At 54.2% G+C, this 15564-nt stretch overlaps 4 protein-coding genes across 4 annotated transcripts; 3 read left to right on the forward strand and 1 right to left on the reverse strand.

Annotated features, from left to right (window-relative positions):
* Positions 1–554: 554 nt before the first annotated feature.
* Z520_05092 (uncharacterized protein) lies at positions 555–4316 on the forward strand (the record flags this gene model as incomplete). The annotated part of the gene is made up of 1 exon (XM_016775596.1): positions 555–4316. The coding sequence occupies one exon, from the start codon at positions 555–557 to the stop codon at positions 4314–4316; it is 3762 nt and encodes a 1253-aa protein (XP_016633639.1).
* Positions 4317–4932: 616 nt separating this feature from the next.
* Z520_05093 (uncharacterized protein) lies at positions 4933–5989 on the forward strand (the record flags this gene model as incomplete). Its single annotated transcript, XM_016775597.1, has 2 exons — positions 4933–5021; positions 5125–5989. The coding sequence occupies 2 exons, from the start codon at positions 4933–4935 to the stop codon at positions 5987–5989; spliced, it is 954 nt and encodes a 317-aa protein (XP_016633640.1).
* A 3427-nt stretch (positions 5990–9416) lies between these two features.
* Z520_05094 (uncharacterized protein) lies at positions 9417–10820 on the reverse strand (the record flags this gene model as incomplete). Its single annotated transcript, XM_016775598.1, has 1 exon — positions 9417–10820. The coding sequence occupies one exon, from the start codon at positions 10818–10820 to the stop codon at positions 9417–9419; it is 1404 nt and encodes a 467-aa protein (XP_016633641.1).
* A 791-nt stretch (positions 10821–11611) lies between these two features.
* Positions 11612–13786, forward strand: Z520_05095 (uncharacterized protein; the record flags this gene model as incomplete). Its single annotated transcript, XM_016775599.1, has 1 exon — positions 11612–13786. The coding sequence occupies one exon, from the start codon at positions 11612–11614 to the stop codon at positions 13784–13786; it is 2175 nt and encodes a 724-aa protein (XP_016633642.1).
* Positions 13787–15564: the final 1778 nt, after the last annotated feature.

Below are 15564 nucleotides of genomic sequence, written 5' to 3' on the forward strand. Positions count from 1 at the left end.
TTCAGGGTTTCAGGGAGGCCACCGGGCGGATGGTCAGTGGCTTGGGCTGATGCGGCTGCGGCTGCGGCTGCGGGTGAGTGGCAGGCCTACGTAGACATCAACACCGAAATCAACAACTGCGACCAAACACCCACCCAGTGGCATCTACTCTCATTCGGACACGACAGCCTCATCGTGGGGAAACTATTCTCTCGTTCTATTCACAGCCATCAGTCATTTATTCCGCATACATCCCATCTCAATAGAATTCCTGTTAGACTTGCCAACTCAAGTACAGCCCTTTTCCTCCCACCCTCCACGAACGTCTGACCGTCTCACCTCTCGTCTGCCTACCCAAGGTATCGGTTTCCTCGAGTTGAGACTCTTCCTGCAGTGGATCCTCCCCAACTCGACGCTAGAGGCGGTGCCAGTCTGAGCCTCAGTTGGTGGAAGTTCCAGAATGTCACCGCCTGGGTGACAGCGGAAACCTACCCCCAACGGCGATCACCACTTCCTCCATCGACGCGTTCAAACTTAGGAGAATGTACCATCAGCAATAAATTGCAGCACAGAACATGGAGGAAGGAACGGATGCTGCTTCGATAAAACCCGTCTCCTCTCTGAGATCTCACTTCGAGGGTCTCAAGGTCACTCAGCCGCAGCCTGACAACCGTGGCAGCATACCTGCATCTCCGCAAGCATTGAAGCCAATCGACAGGCCCAGCACTCTGCCACCTCAAAGAGCCTCTTTTGATCTATCGCGGCCGACGTCGCCATGGGCGGGTGCTGGAGGCGGGTATACCAACAATGCAGGACCACAAACTCCCATCAAGGGCACCGAATCACCCCCCAAACCTGGCCACAGGCGGCCCATGTCCATGCTCTTACAATCCTCTCCGCAGCTAACTCCCTCGGTCAAGATAGACTCGCCGCGATCACCGCCGCGCACATTCTTTGAGCGGAGTCCTTCCAGATCTCCCGAGCGGGTGGAAAAGACTCTGTTTGGTAAAGTGCGCGAACCCATATCCCAACACTCAAGTCGCTCTTCAACCCCGGCACCCAGAGCGCCCAGTGCAGATCGTTCTTACATCGCGAAGACCTTGGATAAAACACATTCTGCGACCGAAAGACAAGAGGAGAAGCCAAAAGCTGGACCTCCCCCGGTCAATCGAGCGGACAAGCCTAAGATTCCTGCAAAGCCACCCGTGATATCCATGCCCGGTGGTAATGTGTTGAATCCAGAGGCTCGAAGACCTTCATTCGAAGCACGAATATCACCGTTCAGCACTCCTCCAAGCAGTGACGAAAACTCTCCAACACGGAGTCCTGACATATTGCCCGCTTCATCCTCGACGAAGCCCTCCGCGCCTGCGGCTGCACCAGTGCCGACCAGGGCGACTCCCTCTCAAGCCCCTGCTTCCGAGGCGAATTCTGCGCGACCAAAGGATGCGCGAATGTTTGGATTCTCAAGCCCACCGTCCGGGCCCGAAAGAAAGGACCCTAGGACTTTGGGATTTGCAGCACCTGAGCCGCGGCCACCCAGCCGCGGATCGAACCTACCATCAAGAGCTAATACTGTCTCCGAAAAGCCTACCAGAGATCCTCGTGAGCTGGGCTTGTCAAATGGCAAACCAACACAGCGCCACGTTTCGGAGACCATTCGACACACCCCTCCACCCCAGGTCGCTCCTGCACAGCCTCCCCGGCCGACTAACATACGTGATGCTCGTCTGCTTGGCTTCTCTGCTGCCCAGCCGTCGTCGGTTGAAAAGATAGCGGAGGAACCACATCCTAATCTTCCTCCCCGAAAAAACATTGAACCTCCTCCGCGTCCGTCTAATGAATCCAAGAACCCGACACGGTCTGTGCAACCACCGAGCCATGTGGCGACCCCGGACCGTTCCAAGAAGCCTCCATCTGCTCAGCAAATCTCACGGGCACCCACCTTACCTATGGAGCAACATTTCCCTCCGCCACCGAAACGTGCAAGCGTCGATGAGCGAGTTCTTCACCAGCCGACACCTGCACACAGGGCGCAGACGTTTGCCGGTGATGTCTCAAGGCGGCCTTTGGCGACTATGAATACTGAAGACTCTGATGATGCAGAAGAGCTGGTTGAGGAGCCTACAACCTCTCGTTCCGAGTATCCGGACGCTACGCATACAAATCGTCGGCCTCCGTCCAGTAAAGGCAGTCTTTGGGAGATCAGCACGAAGTCGGACTCACGACTTGCTGAAGTCTGCGGTCAATATTTGTGTACGGCCGGCTATGTGACTCGGGTGTTTAACATGTCCTCGGGAGAGCAGGTCATGAGCATAAACCACGGCGAAACCGTCAAGGTGACTGCTGTGGCTTTCAAACCCGCTGTAGATCTCGCCAATGAGGGCACCAGACTCTGGCTGGGCTTCAACACTGGCGAGTTGATGGAGGTCGATGTTGCAACGCATACAGTGGTAACGACCAATTCGTCACATAATCGTCGAGAAATTGTGCGCATACTCCGGAACAAAAGAGACTTATGGACCATCGATGATGAAGGGAAACTCTTTGTGTGGAAGGCTGATGAAACAGGCGTGCCCAACCTGAAATATAGCCATATCTCTCACAAGCTTCCAAAGGGACATACATTTTCTGTGGCAATTAACGGCAAACTTTGGTATGCTTCAGGCAAGGAACTGCGAATATACAAACCAGGCAACGAAAGCTCATTTACTCCTTTGACACCACCGTTGTCCCAACACGGAAATGGGGACGTGACGTGTGGGACTTACTCTAATGATGACAAAGGAAGAGCATACTTCGGCCACATTGACGGGCGCGTGTCCATTTACTCGACCAAGGACTATTCCACTATTGCAAACATCAAAGCTAGCGACTACAAGATCAACAGCCTGGCCTTTGTTGCAGGCAAATTATGGGCTGCGTTCAAAACCGGAATGGTCTATGTCTATGACACTTCCAGTTCGCCCTGGAAGACCCAGAAGGATTGGAAAGCACACGAGGGACCGGTCACCCAATTGCTCTTCGATCCGAGTAGTGTTTGGACTCTTCAACAATTGCAAGTTGTGACGATCGGACATGACAACTTCGTCAGGCTCTGGGATGCCGCCCTTGAAGATGATTGGATCGAAATGGAGATGCAGCGTCGCAGTGCCGAATATTGCAAGTTTCGGGACGTCCGAGCCGCCGTAGTCACTTGGAATGTGGGAGCATCTACGCCTGCTGAGTTGCGGGAAGACTTTGTCATTGAAGCAATCCACGCGTACGACCCACCCGAAATTCTAGTCTTTGGATTTCAGGAAGTTGTTGATTTGGAGGATCGAACTGTGACGGCGAAGAGCATTTTTGGATTCGGCAAGAAGAAAGATACCGTCAAGACCGAACAACACCAAAGTCGTGTCTATCGAGAGTGGCGAGATTATCTCAGCAAAGTCATCAGTCGGTCCACCAGTGGTCAATATGAGTACTCCGAACTCCATACCTCCAGCTTGATCGGGCTATTCCAATGCGTTTTTGTTCGGCAAAAGGAGCGCCAAAAAATCCGAAACCTACAAGCTGCAAGTGTGAAACTCGGATTGAAGGGCCATTATGGAAACAAAGGAGCGCTCGTTACGCGGTTCATATTGGATGATAGCTCCGTATGCTTCATCAACTGCCACTTGGCAGCTGGCCAGACACATACCTCACATCGAAACAATGATGTTGCGGCCATCCTCGAAGCCGAAGTCCTGGATTTCGAACGCGACCCTGAAGTACGCAGTTCGATTTATATCGGAGGAGGCGATGGTACTCAAATCCTCGACCACGAAATATGCATCCTGAACGGTGACTTGAATTACCGCATTGATACCATCCCACGAGACTCGGTCATCAACATGATCAAACGCAATGAACTGGACACACTCCTGAAAAAAGATCAGATTATGCTTTCGCGGCGCCGTGTATCAGGATTCCGTCTCGCACAGTTCATCGAGTTACCCATCACATTCGCTCCCACATATAAATATGACGTGGGAACAGATGATTACGACACGTCCGAGAAGAAGCGCGCTCCAGCCTGGTGCGACCGGTTACTCTACCGTGGTCCAGGACGGGTAGAGCAGCTGGAGTACCGCCGCCATGAGGTGCGAACGAGCGATCATCGGCCTGTCAGTGGGGTGTTCAAACTCACGGTGAAGACTATCGATGCCCAGAGGCGGGCCAAAGTCAAGGAAGATTGCTTTGAGAAATTCACAGAGGTCCGCAGGCGGATAGCAGAGAAGGCGAGTGTTGACTATTTGGTCACGGTGCTGGGTGTCGCTGAGCAGGAAGCTAAGCGGCTCATAACAGCGAGATGAGTGATGAATGATGCCGGTATTCGACATGACAAGCCGTATAGTGACGGTGCAGGAGTAATGGGGAACCTGTTCAGCTAGCGGAATCGGCCAAGAACAGAATCATCTAGGCTTGTCGTATCTCTTAGCGTTCTGCGCAAAATGGGGCTGATGTTGCGATATGTGAAACTTGTATAACGGAAGTACAAGCCCTGCGCTATATGGCGTATTGGAAAAGCCATCATGTACTAGTAGCTGCGGGATGAAGACCCATGACATTTAGAAGTGGTGATTCGACATACAGTAAACTATCATGGATTTCCTGTAGCCTAGATCTCTTCCCAGATAATACGCACCACTAGCACTTGGTGTTTCAATCTCGGCGAATGTTGCTCGGTTCGTTGGCGAGTGACTTGGCGAGTGACTGACTGACTGCGCCTCATTCCCAAGCATCATCCCCCCCATCACCCGCCAACCAAACTGCGCCCCTCGTTCAGACTCCCTCACCTGCGTCTTCCGTTTGTCGCCTACTTCGTACTCATATCAACAACTCATTCAAATATTCCACCTCACCTTCTATCTTCTTCATCCTCACCTTCTGTAGTCCTGTCCCTTCTACCCTCGGTCCCGCCTCTCACAGATGTCGGACTACGCACCGCCTTCTGGGCCACCTCCACCGCGGCTCCCGGAAGGCTGGAAGGCTGTCTGGAATGATCAATACAAAGAATGGTACGGGAGTTCGCGACAACCTTAACTAATCAACTGCTCGTTTCATTGCTTATCCATATCCCCCCGTGCTGAAGCTCACTGACATTGCTCCGTTGGTCCCCAGGTTCTACGTCAACCTCCATACCAAACAATCGACATGGGAGAAGCCTACTGCGCCGGCCGTTGGCGGTGATGATGCCCCGCCTGGAGGCCCTCCCCCGTCTTACTCCCCTGGTCGGAACGCTCCTCAAGTGTCCGACACAAAGCGCCCGCTAGAGTCGAACAATCCATACAATACGAGCAGTACAGCCAGAGGATCCCACGAGACAGATGAAGAGATGGCTCGACGCCTCCAAAGAGAAGAAAACACCCGCGGCGCGGCCGAGTCATACTATAACCCCAGCAGCAGCCCCGGTCCCAATCCTCCTGGCATCCAAGGCGGCTACCCCGGTGCTCCCACGTCCCCTTCGAATCCTGGTCCTCAGCTGCCTCCACGACCGGACAGCGCCGGCAAATCCAGGGGTCTCTTTGGAAAGTTGCTCGGAAAGTCGAGTGGCAGCTCCTCGCCATATCCACAGCAAGCACGTCCCGGTGCCGGTTACCCTCCCCAGCCAGCAGGCTATAACCAAGGCTACCCAGGGTCCCCGGCTCCAGGTTATGGTGGTCCTCTTCCTGGCCCTGGATACGGCGGCTATGGACCACCGCAAGGTTATGGCGGATACGGGTCTCCTGGCCCAGGCTACGGTCCTGGTCCGGGGTATGGCGGCTACGGTGGATATCAACAAGCTCCGCCTAAAAAGTCTGGACTCGGTGCAGGAGGCGCCGCCGCACTAGGTCTCGGTGGTGGTCTCCTTGGTGGTGCGCTGCTTGCTGATGCCTTCAATGATGGGGAGCAAGGCGCCTATCAGCAAGGTTACGACAATGGAGCAGACAACGGCGACGGCGGTGGCGATGGCGGTGATGGTGGTGATGGCGGTGGAGACTTCTAAAAGATCTTTGGCCGTGGTTGTGCAAATAGCGAGCGTGATGATGACGACCATGAGTGACGCCTTGTGCTCAGCGGCGAGTGCAGCAAGGCCTAGGGAATCCATAGGTGAAAGAATGAGTTTACGAGGCATGCGATCCATGGAAGCAGCTCAAACGTGAAGATGTCCAATGCATTTCGAAGCTGTTGACTAGAGCGACTGACGACGCCATGCGCTGAGGCGTGGCAAAGGCGAATGAATGACTTAGACAACAGACCACAATGAACACAATCAATGCGTGGAGCTGGGATTTTTCAGAAGTCGCCAGGGCATTCGACACTACCTACCTAGATAGTTACCCTTGCGGCACGAGAAGATCGATGTTGAGTAGATACCTACCTACCTAGGTAGGTAGGTACAGCCTCATGGGGATGGCGAACAGCCCTGGTGGCTCAAGGCGAGCCTCGAGGTAAATTGACGCCGAGCTCACCGCGACGCTCGCCGCGACGCTCAGCCCGCCCGGCGCTTTCAGTCTCCCCCACATGACAGATTCTCTTGGCCACTTGGAAATATTCACGTCGTACCTGCTGATGCCGTTTTAAGTCCGACTTTTCTTCCCGTTAGAACCTAAGCATTCAACATAAAAGACATCAATGGAGGAGAATAAGGGATCTCGAGCAAAGATCTCTAAAGAAAGAAGATCTGCCAACGGCAAAGGCCCAGGTCAAACCGTGTGAGCTGCTCCTGCACCAGTTGATGACTCGGTCTGGCGAGCCTTGTTCGCGACCCTTTGCCATTGATCAACTCTTCTACCTTCCTCACTCGCGAATGGTGTCTTCATGCCTCGTTCGATATGTATCGCGTCGAGTCGCGACGATAATTCTTGGCCTTGGAGCAGTTGTTGCGTCAACCACCCTTGCTGCATATAAGATGCAACCTTCACACGAATATCAATCACCCTTTCGCTGTGCAGAACTCATCTCAGTCACGAGATATGCGTACCTCAAAGCCAAATCTTCTCGAGCTCTGCAGCACATAACGCATCTGCATCACACTGTGGTTGTCATCCATCGAAGGTTGAGACTCATCTGGAACCATTTCCTGTCGAAAGCCATACCAGCTCTCTTTGAGGTCTCCGAGACGGGAAACACATATCCCTACTTCAAAGACATCTTGCTTGGAGGCATATTACGACCTTGTCAAGTGACACAGGCATTGAACGATCACTCTGACCAGCCCGCCGGCCTCCTCAAGAGAACGAACCGGACAGCCGTACACAGAATCCATTCTTGAAACCATAAGACCGTGTTCCTAAGTTGCTTCTTGTCGTGGTCCGGACACTCTAGATGGTCAATTCTAACTCCCCAGCCAACATGCAATGCGACCCTTATGAGCCAGGCCCCAACAGAGCAAATCAGACCCAGCTACACACCAGACGAAGTCACGGCATAAAACTTCTTCCAGGGACGTCGGCTATGCCAGGAGCAGCACAGATGCAGAGCATCCTTCGCGGCTTGTTTCGGGCCTAACTGACTCGCCATCTGGTTCTGGTGGTTCCATCACATCGAACCCTTCACCGACCACCAAGAGCTGCGAGTGCAAGTGTTCAATGAAGAAATCCTTCCTCATTCAGGTAGCAAAACGGAGCCCCTCAGCCAACCTCCTGGAAGAGAAATTGGCCCAAGTTTCCTTCCTAGGAATGGGCTTTCTCAACCGACGGGAATCTTCAACTGGAGGTTTCGCAAAAGGTCAAGACTTTCCAAATTTCCAGAAGCCCGAGAAATCCTCCTGGTCCCCGAGGTCAGGGCACCATTTTCCCAGCAAAGGAACTCCAGGCGGTGCTACTCCGGTGCTTCACGGTGCTTCGAACGGGGGGACGCCCGGATTCTAGCTGCTATTGGCACGCGAAGCGTTGATGAGGCTGACTCAGACGTTTGGCGACTCTGCGCGGGATTTGTGGAGCTCGCGGCTCTTCCCTCCCTACTTACGAGTAGTCGTCCCGTCCGCCTTCTTTGGTCCAGCCTCGAATCATTTTCCCTTCAGCTAACCATTTTGGAAGTTGGACATCAAACCCGTCCTCGTCCGAAAGGGGACGGTTATGTGTGCAGACGGGTGCCTTGGTTTTCCCTTCGCACCAGACGACAAGCTGGGCAGCGGGCGACTGAAGACAGTTTACGCACCGGTTGTACAGATGAATCCAGGCATTCAAAAGAGAACAGATTGTGATAAGAATCCCCAATGAGAGCACCCTGTGCATAAACCCTCCTGGGTGAAGCCTCACTGAGTCAGCCTGGTGACAAGGAAAACCTGGGGAAGCGCTTTTGGGATCGCGCTTAGTCATGGGTAAGTTCAGTCCTCGTCTTCCTTCTTTTCTTCCCCCGTCCCGTTTCATATCAGGGGGCGTACCTCTTTGGAACCGTTGCGGCGCAATACGAATGATCAAGATGGGGGGCTACTTCAGCCTTGTCGATTTCATTGGAAGCTCGGCTCCGGGGCGCCAATGATATGAGTACTTGTTGCAGTGTTATTAACGTTTCTTGAACGGGCTGAAAGAAAGGAACTAGCTTGTCTCAGGAGATTTGCCTATCGATCGACGAAACTTCTCTTGGTTTTCCCTCCTCTCTCTTTCCCCAAGCAAGCGAGCAACCGAGCGCAGTGGACATCGCACATGATATCGAAGATGTATGGCCCAGCGACGAATCTCCCTGCTCTCATCTACCCTACCCTGCCTTGCCCTTCTCTGTTCCCGCTTGTCTCTTTCCTAAGCGAGCAAGAAGGGCGCGCAGCCAAGCGAACACGGCAGACCGTGGCGCATGACATCAAAGATGGACTGCACATCTCTTGTCTCTTGTCTCTCGTAAGTGGTCGGCTCGTCACCCACTAGTCATGATAGTATGGATAGTAATCTACTGGAATGCGACATCTAGATATGGAAACAGGGGGCCGGGATAGAATTTTGTAGATTGCTCATCAGCGGTGGAAAAAAACGGTGTACTTGGTAGGAGTAAGGAAGTACCTAGCTTGGTAATCTGCTACAGCGTATTTATCACGGTGTCACCCATGCTTCTCTGTATACGCAGACTCCATCGAGACATTTAACTTGTAGGTTTTTTTTCTTTCTTTCTCCGGCTCTTCTGTCCGGGGGGCTTTCTATTCGATAAGCGTGTGTGCATGTATCTGCGAGTGTATGTGTCTCGCTGGTCTCTCTATCAGACCCTGGTTTCGATACCTTGATGCACCCTGATACGAAGTGTTACCGAAACAACATTCCCGGTGGGCCCTGGGGCAAGGCCACCCACCCCTGTGTATAGGTACTAATGCCAAGAGGGCAGATCGACACCTAGGTACCTCGTAGACATGCTTGACAAGAGGAAACCTCTAATCTTTTGTTGGTGTTCTAAGACTTCGCATCATCGTCACGCATCATTTCTCCCCCTTGGTACCTATGCAGCTAGTACAAGGGCATAGTCCCCTCGGTGGTCTGCAGGGCCTTCTCCATAATCTCAAGGCCCAGGTCGAGCTGCTCTCTCGTGATGACAATGGGTGGCGCGATCCTGAACACGCCCCCGAAACTCGAGTGGCTGCTCAAGTTGGCCCAAAGGCCCAGCTCGTACATCTTGCGCGAGATATTGCGGGCCAGCTCGATCGCAGGGGATTTTGTGACCCGGTCGCCCACGATCTCGACGCCGGCCATGAGTCCGCGGCCGCGCACGTCGCCGATGCAGCCGTAGCGACTCTTAAGACGCTGCAGGCCGGCGTGGAGGTGGAGGCCCATGGCGCGCGAGTTGGCGACGAGGTTGTCGCGCAGGACGATCTCGAGGACCTTGTCCCCCACGGCCGCGGGGAGCGGATCGTTCACGTGCGTCGTGTAGAAGCAGTAGTCGCGCTCGGCGCACACGCGCTCGATCTCGGAGCTCATGACTACGGCACTCAGGGGCAAGCCGTTACCCAGCGTCTTGCTGAGCGTCAGTATGTCCGGGACGACGCCTTCGTGGTCGATGGCGAACAAATCCCCGCAGCGGCCGACGCCCGTCTGAGCTTCGTCCACAATGAGCAGCATGCCTCGCTTTTCGCAGTGGCTCTTGAGCGCCTTCAGGTACCCCTGCGGCAGCACGTGCATGCCCGCCGACGACTGGATGCATTCGACGATGCACGCCGCCAGGGAGCCACAAGAGGCCCGGTCGATCAGGTCCCAGCCGTAGTTGAGTTCGGTTTCCCAGTCGTAGGAGCCGTCCGGGTTGCGGAAAATGGAGCGGTAGGCGTTGGGTGGAGGAAGCATATGCATCCCTGGCATCAGGGGTCCCTGGCCCTTGCGCCCGAAGTGGTATTGAGTGCCCAGTGCTTGAGCGGTGACGCCATGCCAGCTCGCTCCCAGACCGACAATTTCAAACTTGCCTGTATAGACTTTGGCCATCTTGATGGCGGCCTCGTTGGATTCGCCCCCTGTGGAGAGGAAGAAAGCCTTGCCTAGCCCCCTTGGGAGAACCGACGTGAGCCGTTGAGCTAGGTTGATTACTGGGGGCGACAGCATGCCGGAGAATAAATGATCCAAATTCGCGGCGTGGTCGTGGATCGTGGAGACAATCTCGGGGTGGCCGTGCCCTACGAGGCAGGACATTTGGCCCGATGTCCAGTCCATAACTCGATGGCCATTGGCAGTGTAGACGTATAGTCCTTTGCTGCCGGTGATAATGTCCTTCTCGAATTTGGTGCCATAGTTGGCCAAGCAGGCCTTTGCCGTCTCCTGGAGTTCGTCTTCCTTAACATCGGTGTAGATGTTGGTCTGATCTCCCGATTTGGCAAGTACAGGGCTGCTGGAGGGTGACTGGACACCATCGTCAATCATTGGAGCCATGGTTTCGTATCGAGTTCGTTCTGCGGGCGCACCTGATCCCTCAGCGGCCGAAAGCACTGACAAAGACTGCAGGAAATGGGGCTGGCCAAATTTCCGTTGGAGATTATGGGACTCGTAGTCATACACGCCTCTCTCGACTGGGAAATTTCAACAGGTAACAAGGGAACTGATATACACGAGACATCTGGCTCTCCCGTCGGGAAACTCGCCTTGTTTGTGGTGCGACCCTGGAGTCGACTTTACCCGGAGGGGGAGAGTAGGACGGGAAATGTGAAAGGTGACTGGATGCAGCCCACCTCTCCATCGTGAAACTCTGCCCCTCATTTGAGCAATCGTATAGACTCTGCGGAGCTGAAGAAGACGGTGTGAACAAGTCTGATAAGTGTTTTCGTCGGTAAGAGGTCGTCCGGAACAAGGATCACGGGCGTAGTACGGGCGACACGGGCGATTTCATAGGGACAGAGTAGCATTGACCACTGACGAGCAAAGAAGGGACCACATTCGGGTGGCGATCTGCGATCACAAGGTGCCACTTGCCAAGAGAGGAGGGGGATGGCTCGTAGCCTGAAGCAGTTTTCCGCATGACGAGATAGCCTTGTTGAGGAGCGAATGTTGGATTGAGGAGGAGGAGAGTAGGGCCCATCACTCCTTGCTTAGATAGATATATGACGGTGCGCACCGCCACTAGCCATCGCAGAGAGCGAGAGAGACGTTTCCTCTGGCCCCAAGAGCAGAGGAACCACCCAGAGGACCAGTAGCTTGGGGTGCTTCGTTTCTCTCAGGTCAGCACCATGGCCCAGATTGAGTCTAGCAGCTGTAGCAGCTCCTCCACCAGCAGCTGCGAAGGAAAAGGAGGAGGATCCCACAAGCGCAAGGCCGAGTCACGTGGGGAAGTCGCCAACAAGGGCGCCGCACGTGACCGGCCCGCTTCGTCCCTCGCTGCTTCGCCTCGACCTCCATCTTCCACAACAGCAACGCTGACGCCGGCCGAGTCCAGCTCCCCTTCTCCCACCACGAGCCCCCTGGCCCCCGGCATTCTGTCGACATCAAGTCTGCTCCTGGCTGAGGCTCTTCCCCGGGACAACTCCAACTACCCGTCCTTCACCATGAAGACCGCCCGTCCCTATCGCTCCCACAAATATCCAGCCTGTGCTCGCTGCCACAAACGGCGGTCTCGATGCACCATCGAAATTCCGGGTCAGGCATGCTTACTGTGCCGTATGCACGGTGTACCTTGCTCTTCCGCCACGGCCAAGAAGGATGATCATGTTACTCCCAAAGTTGGCTTCGTCCATCGGTCCTTGCTTGCCGACGATAGGTCTATGGAAGGCTTTTCTCACATTGTCGGCCCGGTCATCGCACGCGACACCCAAGTTCTCGACCAGTATCTACCCCAGACCAATGGTACTCCCGGTCATGTTCCTATCCAACCGAGCCTCGGGAGACGAGAATCGCAGAAGGCAATTTATCATGTCCCTATCCCGCCCAGGAGACCCAGCCCGACGGACTGCAACTGTACCAGGAACATGCCGGGCGAATTGCTTGAGCAAGTCGACCCCTTCCTAGATAAACTGTTGGCCAACTATTATGAACATTTTCATCCCTGCTATCCGGTCACCGACGAAGAATGTGTCATGTCGCGACTAAAGGACAGAAGTACGCTGCCTCACACATTCTTCGTCAACATCATAGCCTACTCACTCTTCTATTGGGATACGTCGCCTGCATTGGCGGGTTATGCCAGACCTGATCAGGACTTCGCTTGGCAGACGGCAGTTGCGGCAAACACCGCCGACATGCAAAAGGGCGATTTGACTACCATCATCTCAACGTGTATCGACATCTCTGGCCGGCCCTCACGTTGCTTGGTGAAAAACGTTGCCGACGTTGCGCGGGCGGTCGCCCTATCCCATGCGATCGGACTGAATCACGATTGTAGCGAGTGGAAAATTGGTGACACGGAGAAGAAACTTCGATGGAAGGCCTGGTGGGGAGTGGTGATACAGGATCGATGGTTCAATTTTGCTCAAGGAACGCCTCCCTATATTTCGAAGGGCCATTATGATGTCCCACTCCCGACGGTGGAGCTGCTCACTCAGGGTAGGGGCGGATCTGTGAAACACGTTCGTGCAGCCGAAGTTTACATCCATCTCTGTCGACTGACGGAAATCGTCGGAGATGTACTCCCGCTCATCTACCACATACGCTCTGGAAACGACAGCCTTGCTGCCGAGCAAACCTCGAGATCAGAAATTGAACTTAACCGGTGGATGGAAAGCCGTCCGAGCTGGCTGAACCTGAACGATTTTAACAATCGGCCTCCAGTGCCAGGTCTGGTCAACCTGCAGCTTTCGTATCTCTCGGTACGCATGCTCCTCCGACGCATAGCCTGGCACGAGATCAGCCAACGAGAGAGCGATCCTGCCTCGTCGTGGCTACTCGGCTGCCAGGCAGCTGCAGAGGATATCGTCCGATTCGTGAGTTCGTTGCACAAGCAGGACTTGATGGGCTTCTGGCTACCCTACAATGCTCATCACTTCACGTCTGCGGTAACTCTGCTTCTCCGTTGTGCGCTTCAGACAAGCTACTCGAATGTCCGAACTCAGTGCATGGGAAGTGCCCGGACACTCGTGGACGGTCTGAGGAAATTCCACGACGAGCATCAATGGGATCTGGCAGAGACGGCACTGTCGCAGAGTGAGACTGTGCTAAAGCGTATCGAGGACTCGTTACCCAAAGCGCCAATTGTGGGAACTCCCAGTTTGCCCGCTGTGTCGATGCGCGCCGAACCGAACGACACGCGTGGCTACGCCGATGAGAATATGCTTGGTGATCCACTGCCGGACGATGCCTTTATCACGCAACAAGGCCAAGGCTCGATTGAGGAGTTGTTCCCCGAGATCTTCTCGGATTTCACAGACACTGCCTTGTTCGCTAGCTCGACCCACAATGAGTACACTGATTGAGATATGTTACTCTGGATATTGATTCATTGATGCAGTCAAGATATGTGCGGGGAATTCTGGATAAATTGCGCCCGCAGGGAAGTTTCGCCCCTCCTGTCCTCAGCCGACCTTTGAATTTGCGAGGGGAGTGTTTGCGACAGTTACTCCAGCCGACTGCCAATAAGCTCACATGGGTGCCGAAAGGTCTATGCAAGCACTGCTGCCACAAGAAACCAGCGCAGCGAATGCCGGGTGGCACTTCAAGACAGCAACAGGCAGTAATCAGGGAGTATAGCGTTGTCAGGAGATACCCTCATGGGCTCTGAATGGACAACGTAGGGAACGATCCTGTGCTCAAACGTCCAGGGCGGGGCGGTTGTCTACCATGCCATCGAGGTGATGATTGTGCGAGCCTCCATACCTTTTCGCACGCTGAACGCGCCGAAGACGGTGGCGACGACGAGAACCAAGGTGTTGTCTTGGTGGAACATGAATTAACGTCAGTATCATTGTTTATATTGAAGTCGACAACCAATGGCATTTCCCGGGCTGTAAACGGCCTTGATGAGTACGGTCCTTGCAGAGGGAGTGGCGTTCCAGCGGTCAAGGCAGCTGGAGAGAACACGACAGAGCCAGAGTGGTACGGCATGGCCTGGCAATGTAAGACATGATAGCATAGCATATGTTAGCACAGAAGGGCATGGGACGGGGTACAGGCTAGCATATATAGTACCAAACAAGACACTCAGGGTCAAGGAGAAGCATGTCAGAGTGTCGCGGTCAACGCCCGTCGCCCGTCGCCCGTCGTTCGTCGTTCGTCGTTCGTCGTTCGTCGTTCGGTCGCGTCCCGCCTTCCTTCCCCAATAGAACAGATCAACCTTCTCAGCCAACCCGGACTGGCACGCTTCTTGAAGCCCCCAAACCTGGCTTACTCTGCGCGCAGACCGTATACGCGCAAAAGCACTAATCCCACAAAGCCACTGGAACCAAGGGACTCCCTACCCCGCACCCAACATATTACCGCCCGTGGCGCAACCGACCTCGCCGAGTACTACTACTCGTCGTCGGCGCTCGGGCGCACATCCCCCTCCGTCGCCGAAGTACCAGCTGGGACATCTCAGGTGCTTGTTCCCATCGGACTCCATAACTTCGTAGTTTGTCTATCTCTCTCCCAGGGGTAACCTAGATATCAAAACCATCAAACCATTGCAGTCGCGCAAAACCGCAGATTCTTACTCCCAGAATCGCGCGCCCCGGTTGCTTTCCACTAGGGGTTGGTTGCCATGGCCCGTGAGGAGCACAAGGATCTTTCTCTCGTACAGTGGCGCGCGTGTCTGGATAGGGTAATTGCTGTATCCGGAAACCCGTTCTTTCTTCTTCTAAGTACATTACGGAGGGGATATGCAGGACAAGCATGCATTGCGTGGCACAGGGCTAGTTAACGTACCCTGACTACCTAAGAGTAATTAAGAGTACCTACCTGCGAGTGCCTGTTGGAGGAATAATACACCCGCTCGATCACACAGAGTATACTACCGGGGGCAAACCTTCTAAATTTCACTGTCGCGATTATCATTGCTGCAAGAATACCTCCTCGTTCCTTGTTTTCGTAGACAACCATCCGGCGTGGGCGAAGGTAGGAGGAACCTTGGTGCGGCAATAATATTACCCTCCCAAAGCAGTCTGGGAGTCTAGGGGCAAGACGTCGTAGAGGAAGGTATGCATTGGCAGGACTCGCGCAGAAGAAATCATCAATTCTCCCAATATATCACATGGTTGGCCTTTTCTTCGATATTCAA

This window comes from Fonsecaea multimorphosa, assembly GCF_000836435.1.
Source record: "Fonsecaea multimorphosa CBS 102226 unplaced genomic scaffold supercont1.8, whole genome shotgun sequence".
NCBI lineage: Eukaryota > Fungi > Ascomycota > Eurotiomycetes > Chaetothyriales > Herpotrichiellaceae > Fonsecaea > Fonsecaea multimorphosa.